The 17,744-nt window shown below is 45.4% G+C and overlaps 1 protein-coding gene across 2 annotated transcripts in view; it reads right to left on the minus strand.

The window, feature by feature from the left end:
• Positions 1 to 17,744, minus strand: part of LOC135822304 (condensin-2 complex subunit D3-L-like) — a 97,208-nt gene that overhangs the window by 41,524 nt on the left and 37,940 nt on the right. For both annotated transcript variants that reach the window (XM_065335042.1, XM_065335043.1), the window contains exons 12-19: positions 17,629 to 17,698; positions 16,587 to 16,674; positions 14,640 to 14,731; positions 13,182 to 13,273; positions 12,110 to 12,151; positions 9,377 to 9,492; positions 5,850 to 5,963; positions 3,615 to 3,689 (exon numbers count right to left, since the gene is read on the minus strand). In XM_065335042.1, the coding sequence (XP_065191114.1) occupies positions 3,615 to 3,689; positions 5,850 to 5,963; positions 9,377 to 9,492; positions 12,110 to 12,151; positions 13,182 to 13,273; positions 14,640 to 14,731; positions 16,587 to 16,674; positions 17,629 to 17,698 (689 nt within the window). The remainder of the gene's footprint in view (positions 1 to 3,614; positions 3,690 to 5,849; positions 5,964 to 9,376; positions 9,493 to 12,109; positions 12,152 to 13,181; positions 13,274 to 14,639; positions 14,732 to 16,586; positions 16,675 to 17,628; positions 17,699 to 17,744) is intronic.

Genomic DNA, 17,744 nt, shown 5'->3' on the forward strand with positions numbered 1-17,744 from the left:
ACACACACACACACACAAACACACACACACACAAACACACGCAAACACACGCAAACACACGCAAACACACATACACACACATATGCACATACACCCACAAACACCCACCCACAAACACACAAACACACACGCACACACAAACACAGGTAAATGCAAACACATTCAAAACATTTTCCAGTGTACATGTAGTGCGTGTACTTCCCCCCGCCATTTTACTGAGCATTAAGAAAGCTGCAGCAACAGCAGCAGCAGCAATGAGTCTCTAAAGCCTGATTCACATTCGACACAACGCTGACGGTACGGGACGTAAGGGCTTGTCGGGACGGCTGGGGTGAGCTGTTAAATCTTGTACGATTCGTACAACACGACATGCGGCAGTTGTTGCGATGTTCAACGTCGAACGGCGCGAGTCATAAGGCACGGTCCGTGACGGGTTGACTTTTGGGTCTACTGAAGTAATTTCTTGTTTTTCAGAACCTCTTTCAACTATTTCTCCTTGAATGAAGTGGAATCAAGTTTACAACACCAGTTTTCATGAAGATCAAATAAGTAGCCCTGAAGGTTGTGTAACAGTAAGTAGCCCTGAAGGTTGTGTAACAGTCAGTAGCCCTGAAGGTTGTGTAACAGTAAGTAGCCCTGAAGGTTGTGTAACAGTAAGTAGCCCTGAAGGTTGTGTAACAGTAAGTAGCCCTGAAGGTTGTGTAACAGTAAGTAGCCCTGAAGGTTGTGTAACAGTAAGTAGCCCTGAAGGTTGTGTAACAGTAAGTAGCCCTGAAGGTTGTGTAACAGTAAGTAGCCCTGAAGGTTGTGTAACAGTAAGTAGCCCTGAAGGTTGTGTAACAGTAAGTAGCCCTGAAGGTTGTGTAACAGTAAGTAGCCCTGAAGGTTGTGTAACAGTAAGTAGCCCTGAAGGTTGTGCCATTCAAATACAGTGAAACCTGTCTAAGGCGACCCCTTAAGGGACGAGAAAAAGTGGTCGCCGTGGCCAGGTGGTCTTCTTATCCAGGTTCAGTGGGTCACGTGACCATATCCACATGTGATACATCATTTTGATCAGTGCATCACAGTGCACACACCTATGCTACTCTAGCACGACTGATGTGCCTGGGGTCCTCAGACCTGTCAAATGTCGTGCATGCACCATGTACATCTACACTTCCTGCACTGATGTGTAGATCTACCATGCGTGGTGCACCATTTACATGACTAGCACTGTGCAACTCGGTCGCGGGTGGGTGGTCGTCGGTCACGTTGAGCGAGTGGTCGCCTTATCCGAGGTGTTTTGAATGTGAATGCGTCCGTGACAAGGAAAAGTGGTCGCCATGGTCGAGTGGTCGCCATATCCGAGTGGTCGCCATTACAGGTTTTACTGTAATAGCTCCAGGAAATGATAAAACAGTTCGTCTGTCACGCTCCTGAACTATCCCTAAAGATAGGAATGACATGAAATCTTATCTTGCTAAATTTCAACTCAAGTCGTGCTAGCCACTCTGTAAGTTACCATGGAAAGCGTAGTATTCGAGATGCTAAACAAGTCCAAGTACAAATCGTGAGTAGCGCCGTCTCTTGTTCACACTCGAATTGCAGCCGTATTGTACGCTTGCGGCTTGCGTCCCCGTCTACGGTGTGAAAAGTTGAACAGATTCAACTCTTGCTGTCGCTTCTTGATCCGTACGGTAGTACGGCTGCGTTCCCATTCCTGGTGTTCACACTGGACGCCGTCAGACTGTCCCGTCGGTTCCGGTCGCTCCTTACGTTGCGTCCCGTCACGCCCCGTCAAATGTGAACTAGGCTAACTCTGTGCCACCCAATGTTACTTCTCAAAAAACTTTCAGGGGGTGTTTCCTGCAATGATACGGTTGTTTGAGTGTTTTTTTTAGGGGTATTTATCAATTTTGGCCTAAAATGCCTGTTTTGGGATCATTTTTAACCTGTATATTACCGGAGGGTGCACCCAGTGTGCTGGCAATGCACAACACTGCCGAGACAGAGAGTAATACACGGAACAACAAGGGCAGTCAAGGCTCGCTAGTCGCTACTCCGAGTTTCATCCATTACGCAATCATCAGGTTGCCTGATGATTGCATAATGCATGAAGCTCAGAGTAGCGACTAACTAGCCTTGATTGCCCTTGCTGTTCTGTGTAACCTCTATATTCAAGGGGGGAACTGTCACCAAAAATTTTCTTTGTCTCATTTTGTAGCCCTTTAGCTCCGGATCACGATGGTGTACTTTGTGTTTTTTCTGCAATGATTGGGAGTGGGTGAAAACTTGAATGGAAGACATGACGTCACGTCGGACTCGACCTCCACTAAGTCGTGTACATGCGTCGTCAAAACGAAGTCAAGCCCGTGCGCTGGGCGCTCTAGCAAACTGTTCCGAAGTACGGTGCACGTGTGCCTTGTGAACTACTCGGACAGCAAAGCTGCGCAACCAAACACACCATCGTGATCAGGAGCCAAAAGACTACAAGGTAAGGCAAAGACAATTTTGGGTGACAGTTCCCCATTACAATATATCAGTCTCCTGGTGTCTTTTTGTGGCTGCAAGATCTTATACATGTCAGACAAAAGCAGTTCAGCAAGAAAATCTGTCAATCAGCCTAGATTACTCAAAACATAGCAACAGGCTACAATGAAGTTTAGCAGAAATGTCTGTCCACAAAATACAATTTCTTGCACAGTGTCACAATTTCTTAATTTATACAAAATTTTGAAAAACACAGAAAACTAGTCGATTCTCCATAATCGTTGGAATATATACTACCGGTAAATAGTCCTCCAGATTGCCGTAGCATACAGTAGGTATCGGTTATAGCGTGGGTGTTTGAAAAACGACTTTCTATTCATATTTCCGATATTTCTTCCACACGATAAATCAAGTGTGGCATATCACATGCATGTGTGCAGGGGCAGGAAGATCATCGTACATGATGACAGTACTTCTGTGCATGTGGCTGGTCATAGTCCCATAGTCTTAGTAGAGACTCTTACCATGTGGCTATGCAAAATGAGTTACATGACCACAACAGTTGAATCTGCAGCACTACGACGCAACGACAGTCAGATCAGAACGGAATTGGACAGATGCTATTACTACAGGCGATACACGTTGTACTAATCTGGCATGTTTCGCTACACAAACTCCATTCTTAGGACCGATATATTCTACTATGGGATAAAATTGCTTGTAAGAATAAATGTGCACTTGAAATCCATGTTATGATTATGAAAACATAAGAGTTCATTCTTGTAGGCAGTATATTCTTTTACACGATCACGCTATAACCGATACGCACTGTACATGGAGACTACTAGTATGCGAAACCATGGGTTCTGAAATGCTGGGCTTCTCATCCCTGGATCTAGACATCGGTATGATCCATGGTCAATGCAGCATACCATTACAATCGTGATCCAGGCCGAAGCCTACTGACCTTGAACGTAGAGTCCACTGACAAAATGGCAGAGAGAACAATAGGAACCTAAACCATAGTTCAGTGGCACTTATTGGCAAAAAATAGACTATCGCCTGCAAAAAACAGAGCGCCCAATTGGCTGTGCACCGCAGAAGGTTGGAGCCTCCTTTAGTACCTTCAGATGTAAGCGACTTACCTCAGTTCAGTGCTTTCTTTGGCTGCAATGTGGGATAACATGCTCCACGCACGGTCGTGTTCACTGGATTCTGATCTGAAACACATCCACCATAAGCAATAACACACACACACACACACACACACACACACACTTGTACTTGTTGCTCACTGCCAAAACTGGTCACGTGGGTTTCCCCGGGAGAGGGGAGAGAGACTCAAAAGGAATCTTGGAAAGATGACTCAATTAGCTATTGAACCACCCAACGGCCAACACCCCCTGAAATCCCCAAAACTCTGGGTGGACTTGAAAATGATCCCACCTATGGGCTCACCACACCTCAGTAAGTGGGTGAGGACAAGGTGCAGAAAAAGGATTGACGGCATCAGGGTATCCGTCCTGGGATCCAACTGCAGTTACCCCTGGCCCCAGTGAAGGTAATACTTGCTACTAGTGTGGGTGGCTAAATCAGAGTGAATCCGATATAAGCTTCACTAGCACCATTGATTACACAAGAGTTAATCTAGCCAGAAGCAGTCCATGGTTAACAGGTACAGTCAACTTCGCTTATAACGACACTCGGCGGGGCATCAAAAAGGTGTCCTTATTCGCGAAGTGTCGTTATACCCGAAGTCTCATTATATGTATTACAGTGGGATGGGACTTTGCTCTGGGCATGGAAATTCTGTCGTTATTCGTGAATTGTCGTTATATCCGATGTCGTTATTAGCGAAGTTGACTGTATGTATACTTCAAATAGAAAGTATATGAACCCTGGAACCAACAAAGGTGGCAGGTACAACATTACACCTTCAAGCAGCCGAGACCGTTGGCAACAGAACACACACGCACGCACGCGCACACACACACACACACACACACACACACACACATGGTGGCAATGGTGTCATGGTTGCTTGTTACTGTAAGAGTGGAAGTATACCAATTTCCGGCAATTTCCGGCAATTTCCGGCACCTTCAAATTTCGGCCTCCCAGGGCAAAAACACATTTCGGCCGCGTTTAAAATTCAGCCTGTACTGCTGCTGCTGTACACACTGTCATACTGAACCTTGCAAAACAAAATTTCGGCCGCAACAAATTTTAGGCCATAAATGCCCAGGCCGAAAATAGCCGAAAATAAATATGCGCCGAATATTTGGGGACCTACAGTAACCCTTTCTGTGCTGGCCACTTTCTCTCCAGCAAACTGACTTTCCTGCGCACCGACTCCTGGTGTCGCTTCGTGCACAGCTCCGAATGGAATTTCCTCTCACTTCAGGTCACTTGGATGGATTCTCATCACTCTGGACTTATTGAAAAGATCAAGACCAAGTGAATCCATCCTGGTAGCTCTCAGCCTAATCGGCACATCAGGGCCACTTCTACGTCCTCTCGAAACTACCTCACCATGCCGCGGAAAGACACAGCAACTCAATCGCACATTTTTCCAGCTTCCTCCTCAAGTCCAACCGATTTTCACGATTCAAACTGTGCTGCACTGCTGCTGAGATCCACGTGCTTCCTTATGTCTATTACATGCGCCGTGCCAAAGGGAAATCGTCTGGCACGCACCAAAAAACTGCCAAGGCATGAACAAAAAAGTCACGATCGCTCAGGGCCGTGATTTCCATGTTCAGACCGTGGCCGCTCAGTCAATATTCCTCCCATCGCATAGAACTTTGTATCAGTGGAAAGCTGTGCTCAAGACCTTTCCAATGGTGTATTGATTGTCGCCATTGGCCTATGCTAGACAGAATTACGATAGTGCGTACTCTGGTCTATGCTCTGCGACATATCGAGCACATCTCATGACGCAGCGGAGCGAAATTAGTCGTTTGGTGGATGGCACTCATGACGTCTACGTCCGTCATTAGCACGGAAAGAGTTAATTTACTCTTTGAGAATACATACGTCATTAGCACGGAAAGAGTTAATTTACTCTTTGAGAATACAGCTTCAGGAGGGATGTGGTAAGCCTGGGGTCGCAACCGTCTACACCATTCGATACTAAAGGTGGACTGATCCTTGAAGTTGGTTGCCAGGTTACTTTCATGACCGTTCATCGGCACCATGGTGACAGACACACTACCTGTGATGGTGGCGGATTACGAACAGGTGAAGCAGGTGGTGAGTTGCGATGCACAGTTCATGTGAGGTCATGGGTGCTCCTTGATACCTGTGTGAACAAGCCAACCCCACGTGTTGGCAAGATGTACAAGACTTGGGGGGGGGGGGGGGGGGGCAATGATCCTTACTGCACAGCTGTTTCTATGTACTTGAGAATATATGTCTGCAGTAACTGACAACAACGCTGCTTGACAGAAGTCTCACGATCCAGTACCATAGGTAGAACTGCCTCTAACCACAACCTATGCAAAAGAGAACAAAAATCACAGGACATCACATCAATATTCTGCTTAGATGGTGTAAGATTTTGACCAAACATTGCTTGTCAGGCCTGCAGATTATTGACAATGCAGTGCTTATTCCAAACTAGCAATCATTAGCCTCGCATGCCGATATGCAGACAAATCTCAGATGCAACTTTGCAAATAATTGAGGCAGGGATCTCAATTTGTTATGCAGAAACAAGCCCGGAGCCAGCTCCTGAGTGGTGGCATGGCCCCAGGTCAGCTACAGGACTGATGTCCAATTTTAAACTCCTGGGAGGATACATGTCTAGCTCTATGCATCGTATGATTCAGATCTGCTTGTTTGTTTCAGCTACACATTCCTCTAGCCTCACTGGACAAGAAGAACAGTTTAGGAGGGAGAGACTACAGCGAGGAGTGTTGAAGATAGCTTATTACTAGTACTGCCAGACAATCAATTGCACACTGAGCAGCCCATGAACGCTGGAATTGGTGAAAATTGGTATGGCCATGGTCGCACCAGCAGTACCAGGGGCGCCGACCCTGAGAAAGACTGATGTCCTAGAATCAGAGAATCAGGGTTGTAGCCAAAACGACAATAGGCCGTCGAAGTCGGACGTCACTGTTTCGTGACAACGCGTAAATACTTGGCCATGTGGTGACACACAAAAGGCGCGTCACCTGCGCTTGTTGTGTGTGCAGTGGCAGCAGCATGCAGTGAACACAGCTACCGCATCATTTTGACTGGGGAGCGCGCGAGCGAGAATACTTATTTCAAATAAACTACTACTTGTCGCTGATGTTTTGCTTAGCCATTGCTGTGCCTGTACTGTCGTTCAGCTTTACATGTAGTCGCCGGCCAAGAAGCAATGATGACAATGATGGGTGTCTCTGTAATTTCTATCTCAGCGATCGCTGATTTCTTTTGGTTCTGAGACCAACCAACCAACCAACTCTGGGCTCGTTTCCTTGTCCAGCGGCGGCAAGTGGAAATCAGAACTTCTATCTCTCAGGTGCTGGTGAACACTCAGCAGGAAAACAGGAAAACACTGCACGATGGTGAACACTCAGCAGGAAACACACTGCACGATGGCTTGGCAGCGAAGAGAAACTTCTTGAAGACAAGTAAAACAAATTTGAACTTGCAATCTTGCACGAGCCCCAGTCAAAGTGATACCGTGACCGTCGGAAACACAAGCGAAATCAAAAGCGCCACTGGAGATGGGAATGGTCAGGACTATCAACACCCCTGTTTTCTCTATGATGCACTACGTGCATGTGAGCACTAAAGAGTACAGTACTGTACTGTGCTGGGACATTTGCACAGTTGAGTAAAAAATGCAAAAGTTTGTATAGCGTGAGAACCTTAGTGTACTAAGGTCACAAAACCTTAGTGTACTTAGGCTGTACTCACACTACTTGAAAAACCGCATACAAGTGACTTACGTGTGAATGTTGCCACGGCGACGGTTGCGAAAATGAAAAAAGCCCTTGAAAGCCGCTTGAAAGGTTTCAGCGGAAACGGAACCCTCTTCTATGAGGTTTTTTGCTTTCAAGCCGTTTGGAAAGCTGTGTGAGGTCAGGAGGCCGGAGTACTATTGTACGTTGAAAGGCTCCAGAATATTTTTCATGCTTTGTTTCCTCGTGGTCGTACTGCTCCTGTACATATACTTGTTTCCTTTTTCTGAATTCTGTGGTGTTTTTTTCCGAGTATTTTCCGTCTTCTTTCTTCCAGTAGCTTCCCGTTGTTTTGATTGCCGTTTCTGTCGCATTTCTTTTGTACCATTGCTTTTGTACCGACATCATGCCTCGCGTAGTGTTTTCTGACGACTTGGAGAAGAAGCTCATCGAGCTGTGGAGAGAAACCTCTTCATCCGTCGACGATGTGCTACTTCTTCGCGAGGCATGGCGAATGAACTCCACGATCCAAGCAAGATATAACTGTTTCTATTTTTCTCATGAACTGAAAATTTCAAATAAGTTGATCGAGCGCAAAAAAATTGAAGGAACGCAGCCTCGGGATTTGCAAAACTACCACATGACAATCATGTTTCTCCATGGTAATTTGCTGACAAAAATGTTTCAAGTCGTCACTGGAGTGCAGTATGCTTGGAAAGGCTTTTTCAAGTACTTTTGTCTAGTTTTGAACGCGACATTCGCGTAAAACTTTCAAGTAGTGTGAGTACAGCCTAAGGTCACAAAACCTTAGGCTGTGTTTACATGAAGCGTTTCCGACCCGGGTCAGATTTCAACCCGCCTTGTGCACAAAATGAATGGCGCGTTTACATGACGCATTGCGCTTGACCCGGGTTGAAATTTCGCCCCGGGTTGATTTCAACCCTCCCCCCAAGGGGAGGGTTGAAATCAACCCGGGTCAAGAAAATCGTACAAACGTACTTCTGTGCGTATCTCGCGCCAGGTTTGAACAGCACTGCACATGCAAATTTCGCGCGAAATGATTCACGTGACCATATAGGCTTCTAGAAGTGGAATTTTGGCGGCATATCAGTATTTGACCCGGGTCAACTGTCTTCATGTAAACGCTCACCTATTTTGTCTATCGTACAGACTTTCAACCCGGGCTGAACTCGACCCGGGTTGAAACTTCTCATGTAAACACAGCCTTAGTGTACTAAGGTCACAAAACCGTAGTGTACTAAGATCACACTTTGCATGTTTTGTACGGAGCTCTCATCCGCTCTAAGGCTGTGTTTACATGAGAAATTTCAACCCGGGTCGAGTTCAGCTCGGGTTGAAAGTCTGTACGATAGACAAAAGAGGCGAGCGTTTACATGAAGACAGTTGACCCGGGTCAAATACTGATATGCCGCCAAAAGTCCACTTCTACAGTCCTGTATGGTCACGTGAATCCTTTCGCGCGAAATTTGCATCTGCAGTGCCGTTCAAACCTGGCGCGAGATACGCACAGAAGTACGTTTGTACGATTTTCTTGACCCGGGTTGAAATCAACCCGGGGCGAAATTTCAACCCGGGTTAAGCGCAATGCGTCATGTAAACGCGCCATTCATTTTATGCACATGGCGGGTTGAAATCTGACCCGGGTTGAACCGCCTCATGTAAACACCGCCTGAGGTAAATTGAGTACGGATTGACTACACAATGGGCAACGTGTGCACAAAGTACGTGTCGTATGACCTACAGACAGGACACCACCTCCACAACACGGCTATGAAAGGACGAGATGGTGGGGCGATCTCGCTGTACTTTATGGTTTATAGTAGTCTATAGAAATAACACCTTTTAGAAGTTTTAGTATAGTAACACAGCCCCCATGGCTGACGATTTACCGAAGGCATTCCCAGCCCCGGTCCCAGTGCGTGCCGGTGATATGTAAACCAACCATAAACCAGAACATCTGCCATGCAGCTTGTAGGCATTCTGAAACTTACTTTTGAACTTGAGAGTCCTCTCCTTGTTGTTGAAGCAATCCAGACAGTGATGAAAGAGCTTGTTTCCGTACAGATAATGCTGGATCACGGCAACGATCACGCAAAGCTTGGAGAACCTAGTCAGACCACAGAGGAAAACAAGTTTCACATAAGGGCTGAATCCACGAAAGATTATTCTCTCAAATACCAATTCAACGAAAGAACAAACAATCTGCTATTCTCCATAAACTTGTGATGCACTTCCAAAAATAAGCTTGATCCGTACAAGCCGTACACGTTCTCGAGTATGTCATAGCTCTCATCAGCCACTCAGCCACTGCTGGCACAGGTGGAGTTAGCCTCACAACGCCGTAATAGCAAGAACAACGAGTGTTATAACGACAAGATGACAAATATAGGAACATGTTTCAGAGCAGACCGCTCTTTACTATTCACTCTCCAATATCGAACTCTTTTTATCAATCAGTTATTACAACGTTTCGGCAAATTGCCCTCATCAGGTATGCAAAGATATGCAAGCTTGCCAAGGAGCAGTTATATAATACTATGCTGTGCTACACCGCACCCGCTGTGACGTGTTCTAACCATAAAACCAAAAAGGTGTGATACCCACAACAGCAATAACAACAAAAAGTGCAAAATTAACAATGTGGTGATAACTTCACGCAAGTCAGAAGTGCTTTCACACACACACACACACACACACACACACAAACACACAAACACACACAATCCACCAAAATATAAAATTAGTGTCCACAGCAGTATGCGATGTAGCAAACATTACCAGCTAGTGTGAAATGTCCCCCAAGTGTGCACTGTAAGATGTTAGAGTAACACTGAGGTGCTATATGCTCACAGAAGTCCCCACAATGAAGTGTCTGGCATGACATGAGTATTAAGTCTTTCTGCTGCATTTTTCGGCTATCCACAGTGGCGAAGTGCCTGCCTGCCTGCCTGTCTGTTTATATGGGCAGATCCATATATGGGCAGATCCAGAATTTTGTCAAGGAAGGTTCTACTTTGTCATTGCGCGCTAACCTGATGTACCCGTCCGTCGTCTGTCTCGAACTTTGACTGGGTCTAGTGGTGTATGCTCAGACACTTGCATGCTTAGTTTTGTTGCCTGAAACCATCTAAGCTCATAGCCTATTGCTTCAAAATAGGGAATACAGCAGTTTAGCAAAGCATAATTTGAAGTTGGCTGTACAATACACAAGTCTGTTGAGTGTGCATGAGCAGGCCGTCCTGGCCACATCAGTGTCCGCCAAATCTGCGTCTAAGGTGCACAGTGCAAGCGTAACAATGCGAGCATTTTGGTATACATGTGTTGTGGGCACATGTGTTATTTAATGTCCACACACAGCAGAGACATGTGTTATTTAATGTCCACACACAGCAGAGACATGTGTTATTTAATGTCCACACACAGCAGAGACATGTGTTATTTAATGTCCACACACAGCAGAGACATGTGTTATTTAATGTCCACACACAGCAGAGGCATGTGTTATTTAATGTCCACACACAGCAGAGGCATGTGTTATTTAATGTCCACACACAGCACACACACAGCACACACAGCAGAGGCATGTGTTATTTAATGTCCACACACAGCAGAGGCATGTGTTATTTAATGTCCACACACAGCAGAGGCATGTGTTATTTAATGTCCACACACAGCACACACAGCAAACACAGCACACACAGCACACACAGCACACACAGCACACACACAGCACACACACAGCATACACAGCACACACAGCACACACAGCACACACAGCACACACACAGCACACACAGCACACACAGCACACACAGCACACACAGCACACACACAGCACACACACAGCACACACACAGCACACACAGCACACACAGCACACACAGCACACACACAGCACACACACAGCACACACACAGCACACACACAGCACACACAGCAGAGGCGAAAGGCTGTGTAGCTGTAACTTTAACCCTTTCACCGTCTCACATTTTCAAACTATCGTAACTCAGTTAATTTTTGAGCAAATTCGAACATCTAAATATCTGGGTTGAAGAGAAAGCTCCAGGCTATCCGTAGGAACAATCGCCGAAGCGATAGAGTGAACGGCTGCGATGCTACGAAGTTCGCGATCTGCGTCACGGCTCATTTACGATTTGAGTGGGCGAGCTGGGTCTTGAGGACGGGTTTTTCCCTTTGCAGCTAGCTGTCGCCATAGAGACACGGATTCAAATGAGAGTATGGACTTGCAGCACTCCTCACAAAAAATATGAGCTCGATGTGAGCAAGGAGAGGGAAATGGCTGTTGAATCTTGTTTCTCGTCGTGAATCAAGCACTGGGGCGATGTCGCTGCGCTGCAGCGCTGGATCCACGGCACGCTTGGTGTCGAATTGTAGCTCGGCGTGTTGCTCTTGTCCAGAGCTTTCCAGAGAGCCCAAGATCACGAAAATAAGCGAAGGGAAACTGAAGTTATGGATGAATCAAGGTACGAAATTGTTGAATTCTGTAAATAGCCTCATTTTGACTGGATTCTGAGACCGTGAAAGGGTTAAAGTTTCGTGCATTTCAGCGATTATCAGACAGCAGCATGTTTTTTTCTACCTCGAGCTGCCTAGACCGGGCTTGTTTGTTTATATAATTAGAATGTCCGGATAATAAGAAGTACGTCCCTGGCATTTTGGGTTTGAAATATCAGGATTCCACCTGTAGTCTGGATAGTACATACCTCAGTTGCAACGCTTGACAAGCTGACAAGCAGCTCCAGTGCCTACGTAAACAGAATAACACAAGCACAAGATTTACCACCACTGTTATTTAGCAGTGTTTGGTGCACTCCTAATTGACACAGGATATGTGCAGGCAGGCATAGGATATGCACAAGGGGACATGATGCAGATTTCCCCTCTCTCTCTATATATATATCTGCTCCGGCAAATTAATGGCTGTACAGTCAACTTCGCTTATAACGACACTCGGTGGGGCGTCAAAAAGGTGTTCTTATTCGCGAAGTGTCGTTATACCCGAAGTCTCATTATATGTATTACAGTGGGATGAGACTTTGCTCTGGGCATGGAAATTCTGTCGTTATTCGCGAATTGTCGTTATATCCGAAGTTGACTGTAGTTTAGTTTGCAAGGCCCCTTTCTGCAAAATTGGCGGATTTCTTTTTTTCCTAGAAGACGAATTCTTGCGCATCTTGGCTTACCTTGTAACTTCCTTGCGGAATGAGTCAAATTCAGCTGGTCCTTAACCCATTCCCCATTGTATCTGGCATGTCTGCAATGTCAACTGCTACTACCATTTTGTTGATTGCTGAACAGTCGCCGGGTCTCGGCGTCCTTCCCAGTGAGTTTCCCCCAACGTGCAAACTCTCAGTGCAATGGTAAGTTTTCATTCAACAGAATAATTGCCCTGCTCTGCCATTCGATAGAGTCAGGGAGGAGCTATTCACAGGCGCTTGGCAAGTCAACTTGTCGCGGTCAAAGGATAACAGTACCCAAATACAATGTACTAACCTGAGAACAAGAAAACATGTCGCCGACAATTCAACTGGCAAGGCAAAAGGCCGCGGAATGCTTCACTTTTGTGGTGTTGTTTTGTTTCCCAAAAAGCGTGACATCTAACTCTGCACTCAACTTCGACATCAGGTGGAGCGGTGGTTTTACTGCTGCTACTACCTCAAATTAAAATTGAGCCTACCCATACCAAATCCATGGTGCCTCCTGTTCAGGAACCAGAGGCTTCTTTTTGGTGTAGCCTAATAGGGGAAACATTAGGAAAGTTACTATTCAGCTCACCTGAAGTGCTGATTTGCGAACAATGGCTTTCTCATCACCACTGCGACGAACTACCATCGGAATGAAGATATTGGCATGACAGGGGCCAGGGCCTTGACAAATAATAACGACAACACCAAACATAGAAGTTCAGAAAGCAAACATCGGACACGTTCGATACCTTAATGAGCAGGTCACGCGCATGTAAAAGAACTAAGTGCGTGCCGCAAATTCTGTACTCACAGTCCGCTTTAAAACGCCGTGGAAAGAGATTGCATATGACAAGAGATTGCATATGACAAGAGATTGCATATGACAAGAGATTGCATATGACAAGAGATTGCATATGACAAGAGATTGCATATGACAAGAGATTGCATATGACAAGAGATTGCATATGACAAGAGATTGCATATGACAAGAGATTGCATATGACAAGAGATTGCATATGACAGATACGACTCTTTTGCACAAATCAGCTGTTTGCATGCAGTAGATGCTCGTGGTGTCAAGAGAGCCTACACAAAATGATTAAATTCTCGCAGGAGACTATGATATCCTATCTTCATTTCGGAATAGGCGGAAATGGATTCGGTGTATTATTACGAGGAGGTCTGTGTAATTGAACGGCGTACACACAGAAGGAAATTCTGGACCCATGATATTCACAAACTCACATTTCCATCTGACTGTAATTTCGATATACTTGGGACTTTGGGAGGATTCTACAGTTGTGGAAAGCGAAATCCGACACTTGGCATAGGGGACTGCACCGTGCGGTGTGCAGCCCTGCATACGTAGTACGAAGAGTACACAAGAGTACCCAGAGTGTGCAACTCGACTATGGGTGCTGTCCCGACAGAATTTCAAGTTGACGTCATTTTTATGATGCAATGCACACTGTACACAGATTATCAGACGTATCCTGAACCTGTGGTGGGTCAAAGCCCAGCTGATCCTGTACAAACTAGTGTAAAGAAAGATGTGTGATGCGGCGTTGACACCCCGTGCAAATGTCGTAAATCACTGGTGCAAGGAGCAATGCATCATAAAAATGATGTCAACTTGAAGTTCTGTGGGGACAGCAGGGTATACGGTATGTGGAAGTTGCACACTCTGGGGGGGGGGGGGGGGGGGGGGGGGGTATGGACTCTTGGTAGTACATGGCCTTACATACAACTTGTATCTGTCTCATGACACAACTCATACTCATCACAGTCAAGGTTCACATGAAAGTTTCAATTTGCCTTCGCTTACGTTGTTCGAAACTCTGTATGGCGGAACACGGGTTTGCATGGAGTGTACGTAAGACTTTCCGTAGATCGACTACAATTTTTACTAACGTAATTGCGTCCTTCTTATCAGTATTATAATTACGTTGTGCGGAACCCATTCTGATGAATGAGAAAGTATGTACATGTATGCCCTATAATCCAGTAAAGTGACACCTTGATGTAATGTACTTCGACACAGGCTTACCATTGTCAGTCGTCTCTTGCAAGAGAAGGCAAATAGAATCCCTGAACTTAGGACCAATCTCTGCCAAGACAGCCAAAGCGTGGGCTCGAACACTTCAGTGTCAAAAAGCAAAGGAAGAGCACACAGTAAAGCATAGCAATTGAAGAATAAAGTAACTGCCTAGAGACTGGCCGGGTAATAACCTGCCCAGTACCAGACAAGTAATAGCCATCACTGTTTCTCTCTTATGTTATTAAGACTGAAGTTGCCACTTCAAATTTCAAACTGGTACATTTCAGTACAGTAAATTTGAGAAGAGTATATTAGCCACTGACAGTAAGGCTGCATTCGATTGTGGTATGTGTACCTGAATGTGGATTCCTGCTAAGCCGATGAATTCGATCGAACGGATGCAATCGAACAGAACTTCAAACTGATTTCAGATCCATGTTGTTTCACAAGAAGGTTTTTGGACTTGATCTTACCACGCCCACTGAACGTGTTCTTCGCACATACCGCCTCTATTCTTTGGAAGAGCGTATTAGCCTCAAGTTGTATGCATGTGTGTACTGCTGTTTCGCCCAACATCTTGCTAGTCATCTTCTTCAGTCATTGTACCAGCTTCGGGCGACTGCACCTGGTCACCAGGCATGCACCCGGGGCAAGGTACAACGAGCCTTGGCTCTCCTACTTGTTTCCACGGTATGGCATACGCTCTAACGGTACTTGTAGCTCCCACTTGAGCTCTGTATTGGCAACAAGAAGAGACGTAGTCCAGCACAACCTGACGTCCAAGGTAGTCTATCCTCCCCTTTCTTTCCTATCCTCGTTTGTTGTTGTCAACACTTTTTGCAGGACATTTTTTGTTCTGCTACTTTGAAAGTTTGAATTCTCGCAACCTCCCCACTCCGTCATCCCCATTTGGAACCAGCTGCCTGCCTCAATCCTTCCCCACCCATTTCACCCAAAGAACATCCGAAAATTCAAGACAGCGGCTTATCACCATCTCCTCAGAACAAACTGGCACTGGGCCACCATAGCATACGTGATTAAGAGGGTACAGTGTCCTACCCTGCTTGGACATCATCTCTCCTCACAGAGTCTCCTCTTGAATTAAGTCTAACAGTGTTCATGTCAATACCCAACTTAGTCTTTTGCTCACTGAGCAATACAATCTTTTCATTTTCTTTCTTCTGTTTTCCTTTTCAACTTAATTCTCGCTACCCGATCTCCCTTTGGTGCGTCCATCAAGCTATGAAGCTGAGACCCCTGGTCGGCTGAGCTTAATGGGCCCCACCACCACACTCCATTATCCACCCCAGTGTCTGGAGATATGTGGACTTTGCAGAGAAAAAAAGAAAAGAAACCGTGTTCGTTACCATGACAAATCACACATTTGCTTGAATCTCGCAAGGTTTCGAATTTTTTTCAGTTCACAGAATTATTTGTGAATATCACCAAAAACTAGGGGTGAAAGTTGGCACTGAGATCCCGAGTACGAGTACTCTGATTTTCTCCGATCGAACATTCGAGTATTCGAGTATTCTTCATCTCCTAAAAATTGCACACCAAGGGCCTTAAAATCACATGATACAACCCTGATTGAACCGAGTAGCAGTCATTTTTTCGGGTATATTGGTTGGTGGGTCATTTGCGCTCTCTCTACTCGTGAAGAAATGTTCACCACACAGTCTGCACATCAATATCTGCCGACTGCTGCTCTGAAACTGCAGATTTCTATGGTAAATGCATGTATCATGTATGAACGAGTACTCTGATTTATTCCGAGTACGATTATTTTTGAAAAAACCGAGCAAGTACTCGAGTATTCGATAATTGTTTCACCCCTACCAAAAACCTGGGCGAAGGATGCCATATTTTTTTAGTGGTAGCCATGAAACAACCGAGGTGTGTGCCGTCATCACTTCGGGGTCCTATTAAAGAATACAGAGCAATGTCAAGGATTACCTGGCAGATTTGTCAGAGCATCGTGAGAATATGCAACGTAGCAATGACAGATCTGACAGTACATGACGATCTTCCACACTCAAAGATTCTGAAATAAGAACAACAAAAACACAGGACAGATATTTACTGTTAGGCTGTGTTAAAGTGTGTTTACATGAGGCGCTTCAACCCGCCATGAACACAGAGTAACTGGCGCGTTTACATGACGCATTGCCCTTGACCCGCGCTGAAATTTCAACCCGGGTCGATTTCAACCCTCTGCTTGGGGGGAGGGTTGAAATCGAGAAATCGTACTACCATACTTCTTGGCATATCTCGCCAGGTTTGAACAGCACTGCACAGGCAAATTTCGCGCGAAAGTATTCACGTGACAATATAGGACTCTAGAAGTGGACTTTTGGCGGTATATCAGTACTTGACCCGTGTCAACTGTCTTCATGTAAACACCCACCTATTTTGTCTATCGTTCAGACTTTCAACCCGGGTTGAAAATTCTCATGCAAACACAACCTTAGGTACCACACCAAGCCAGTCTTCAGAAAATGAAAGGTGGGTGCAGCTAGAACAACGAAAATGGCTAAAACAGAGCTATCTATATCTATAATATATTCGAACAATTTGGGCGAGGGCACAGGGTCAAGGCAAGGACGAATCCATGGCTTTGCCACTTTCGTCACATGGCGACAGCAACAACAACAACAACAACAACAACAACAACAACAACAACAACAACAACAACAGCAACAACAACAACAACAACAACAACAACAACAACAACAACAACAACAACAACAACAACAACAACAACAACAACAACAACAACAACAACAACAACAACAACAATTATCTCTTATAGGCCACTGGCTATCGTGAGAATAAAGATTGGAAACAACAACAACAACAACAACAACAACAACAACAACAACAACAACAACAACAACAACAACAACAACAACAACAACAGCACTACAGGTTACATGCAGCAAGGTGTGAGCATGTAACAGCTACTGTATGTCATGAAATGATAAGATTACAGTCTCACCTTCAACAGGTGGAAAGCGTTGCATAAGCATGTGGCCAAGCACATCACAGGCGAACACACGATGAGCAGTCTATAGTCAGTGACAATTCAGAAAGTGGACAACGGACAGTAACAAG

The sequence above is a fragment of the Sycon ciliatum genome, chromosome 8, assembly GCF_964019385.1.
Source record: "Sycon ciliatum chromosome 8, ocSycCili1.1, whole genome shotgun sequence".
NCBI classification, from domain to species: Eukaryota; Metazoa; Porifera; class Calcarea; order Leucosolenida; family Sycettidae; genus Sycon; species Sycon ciliatum.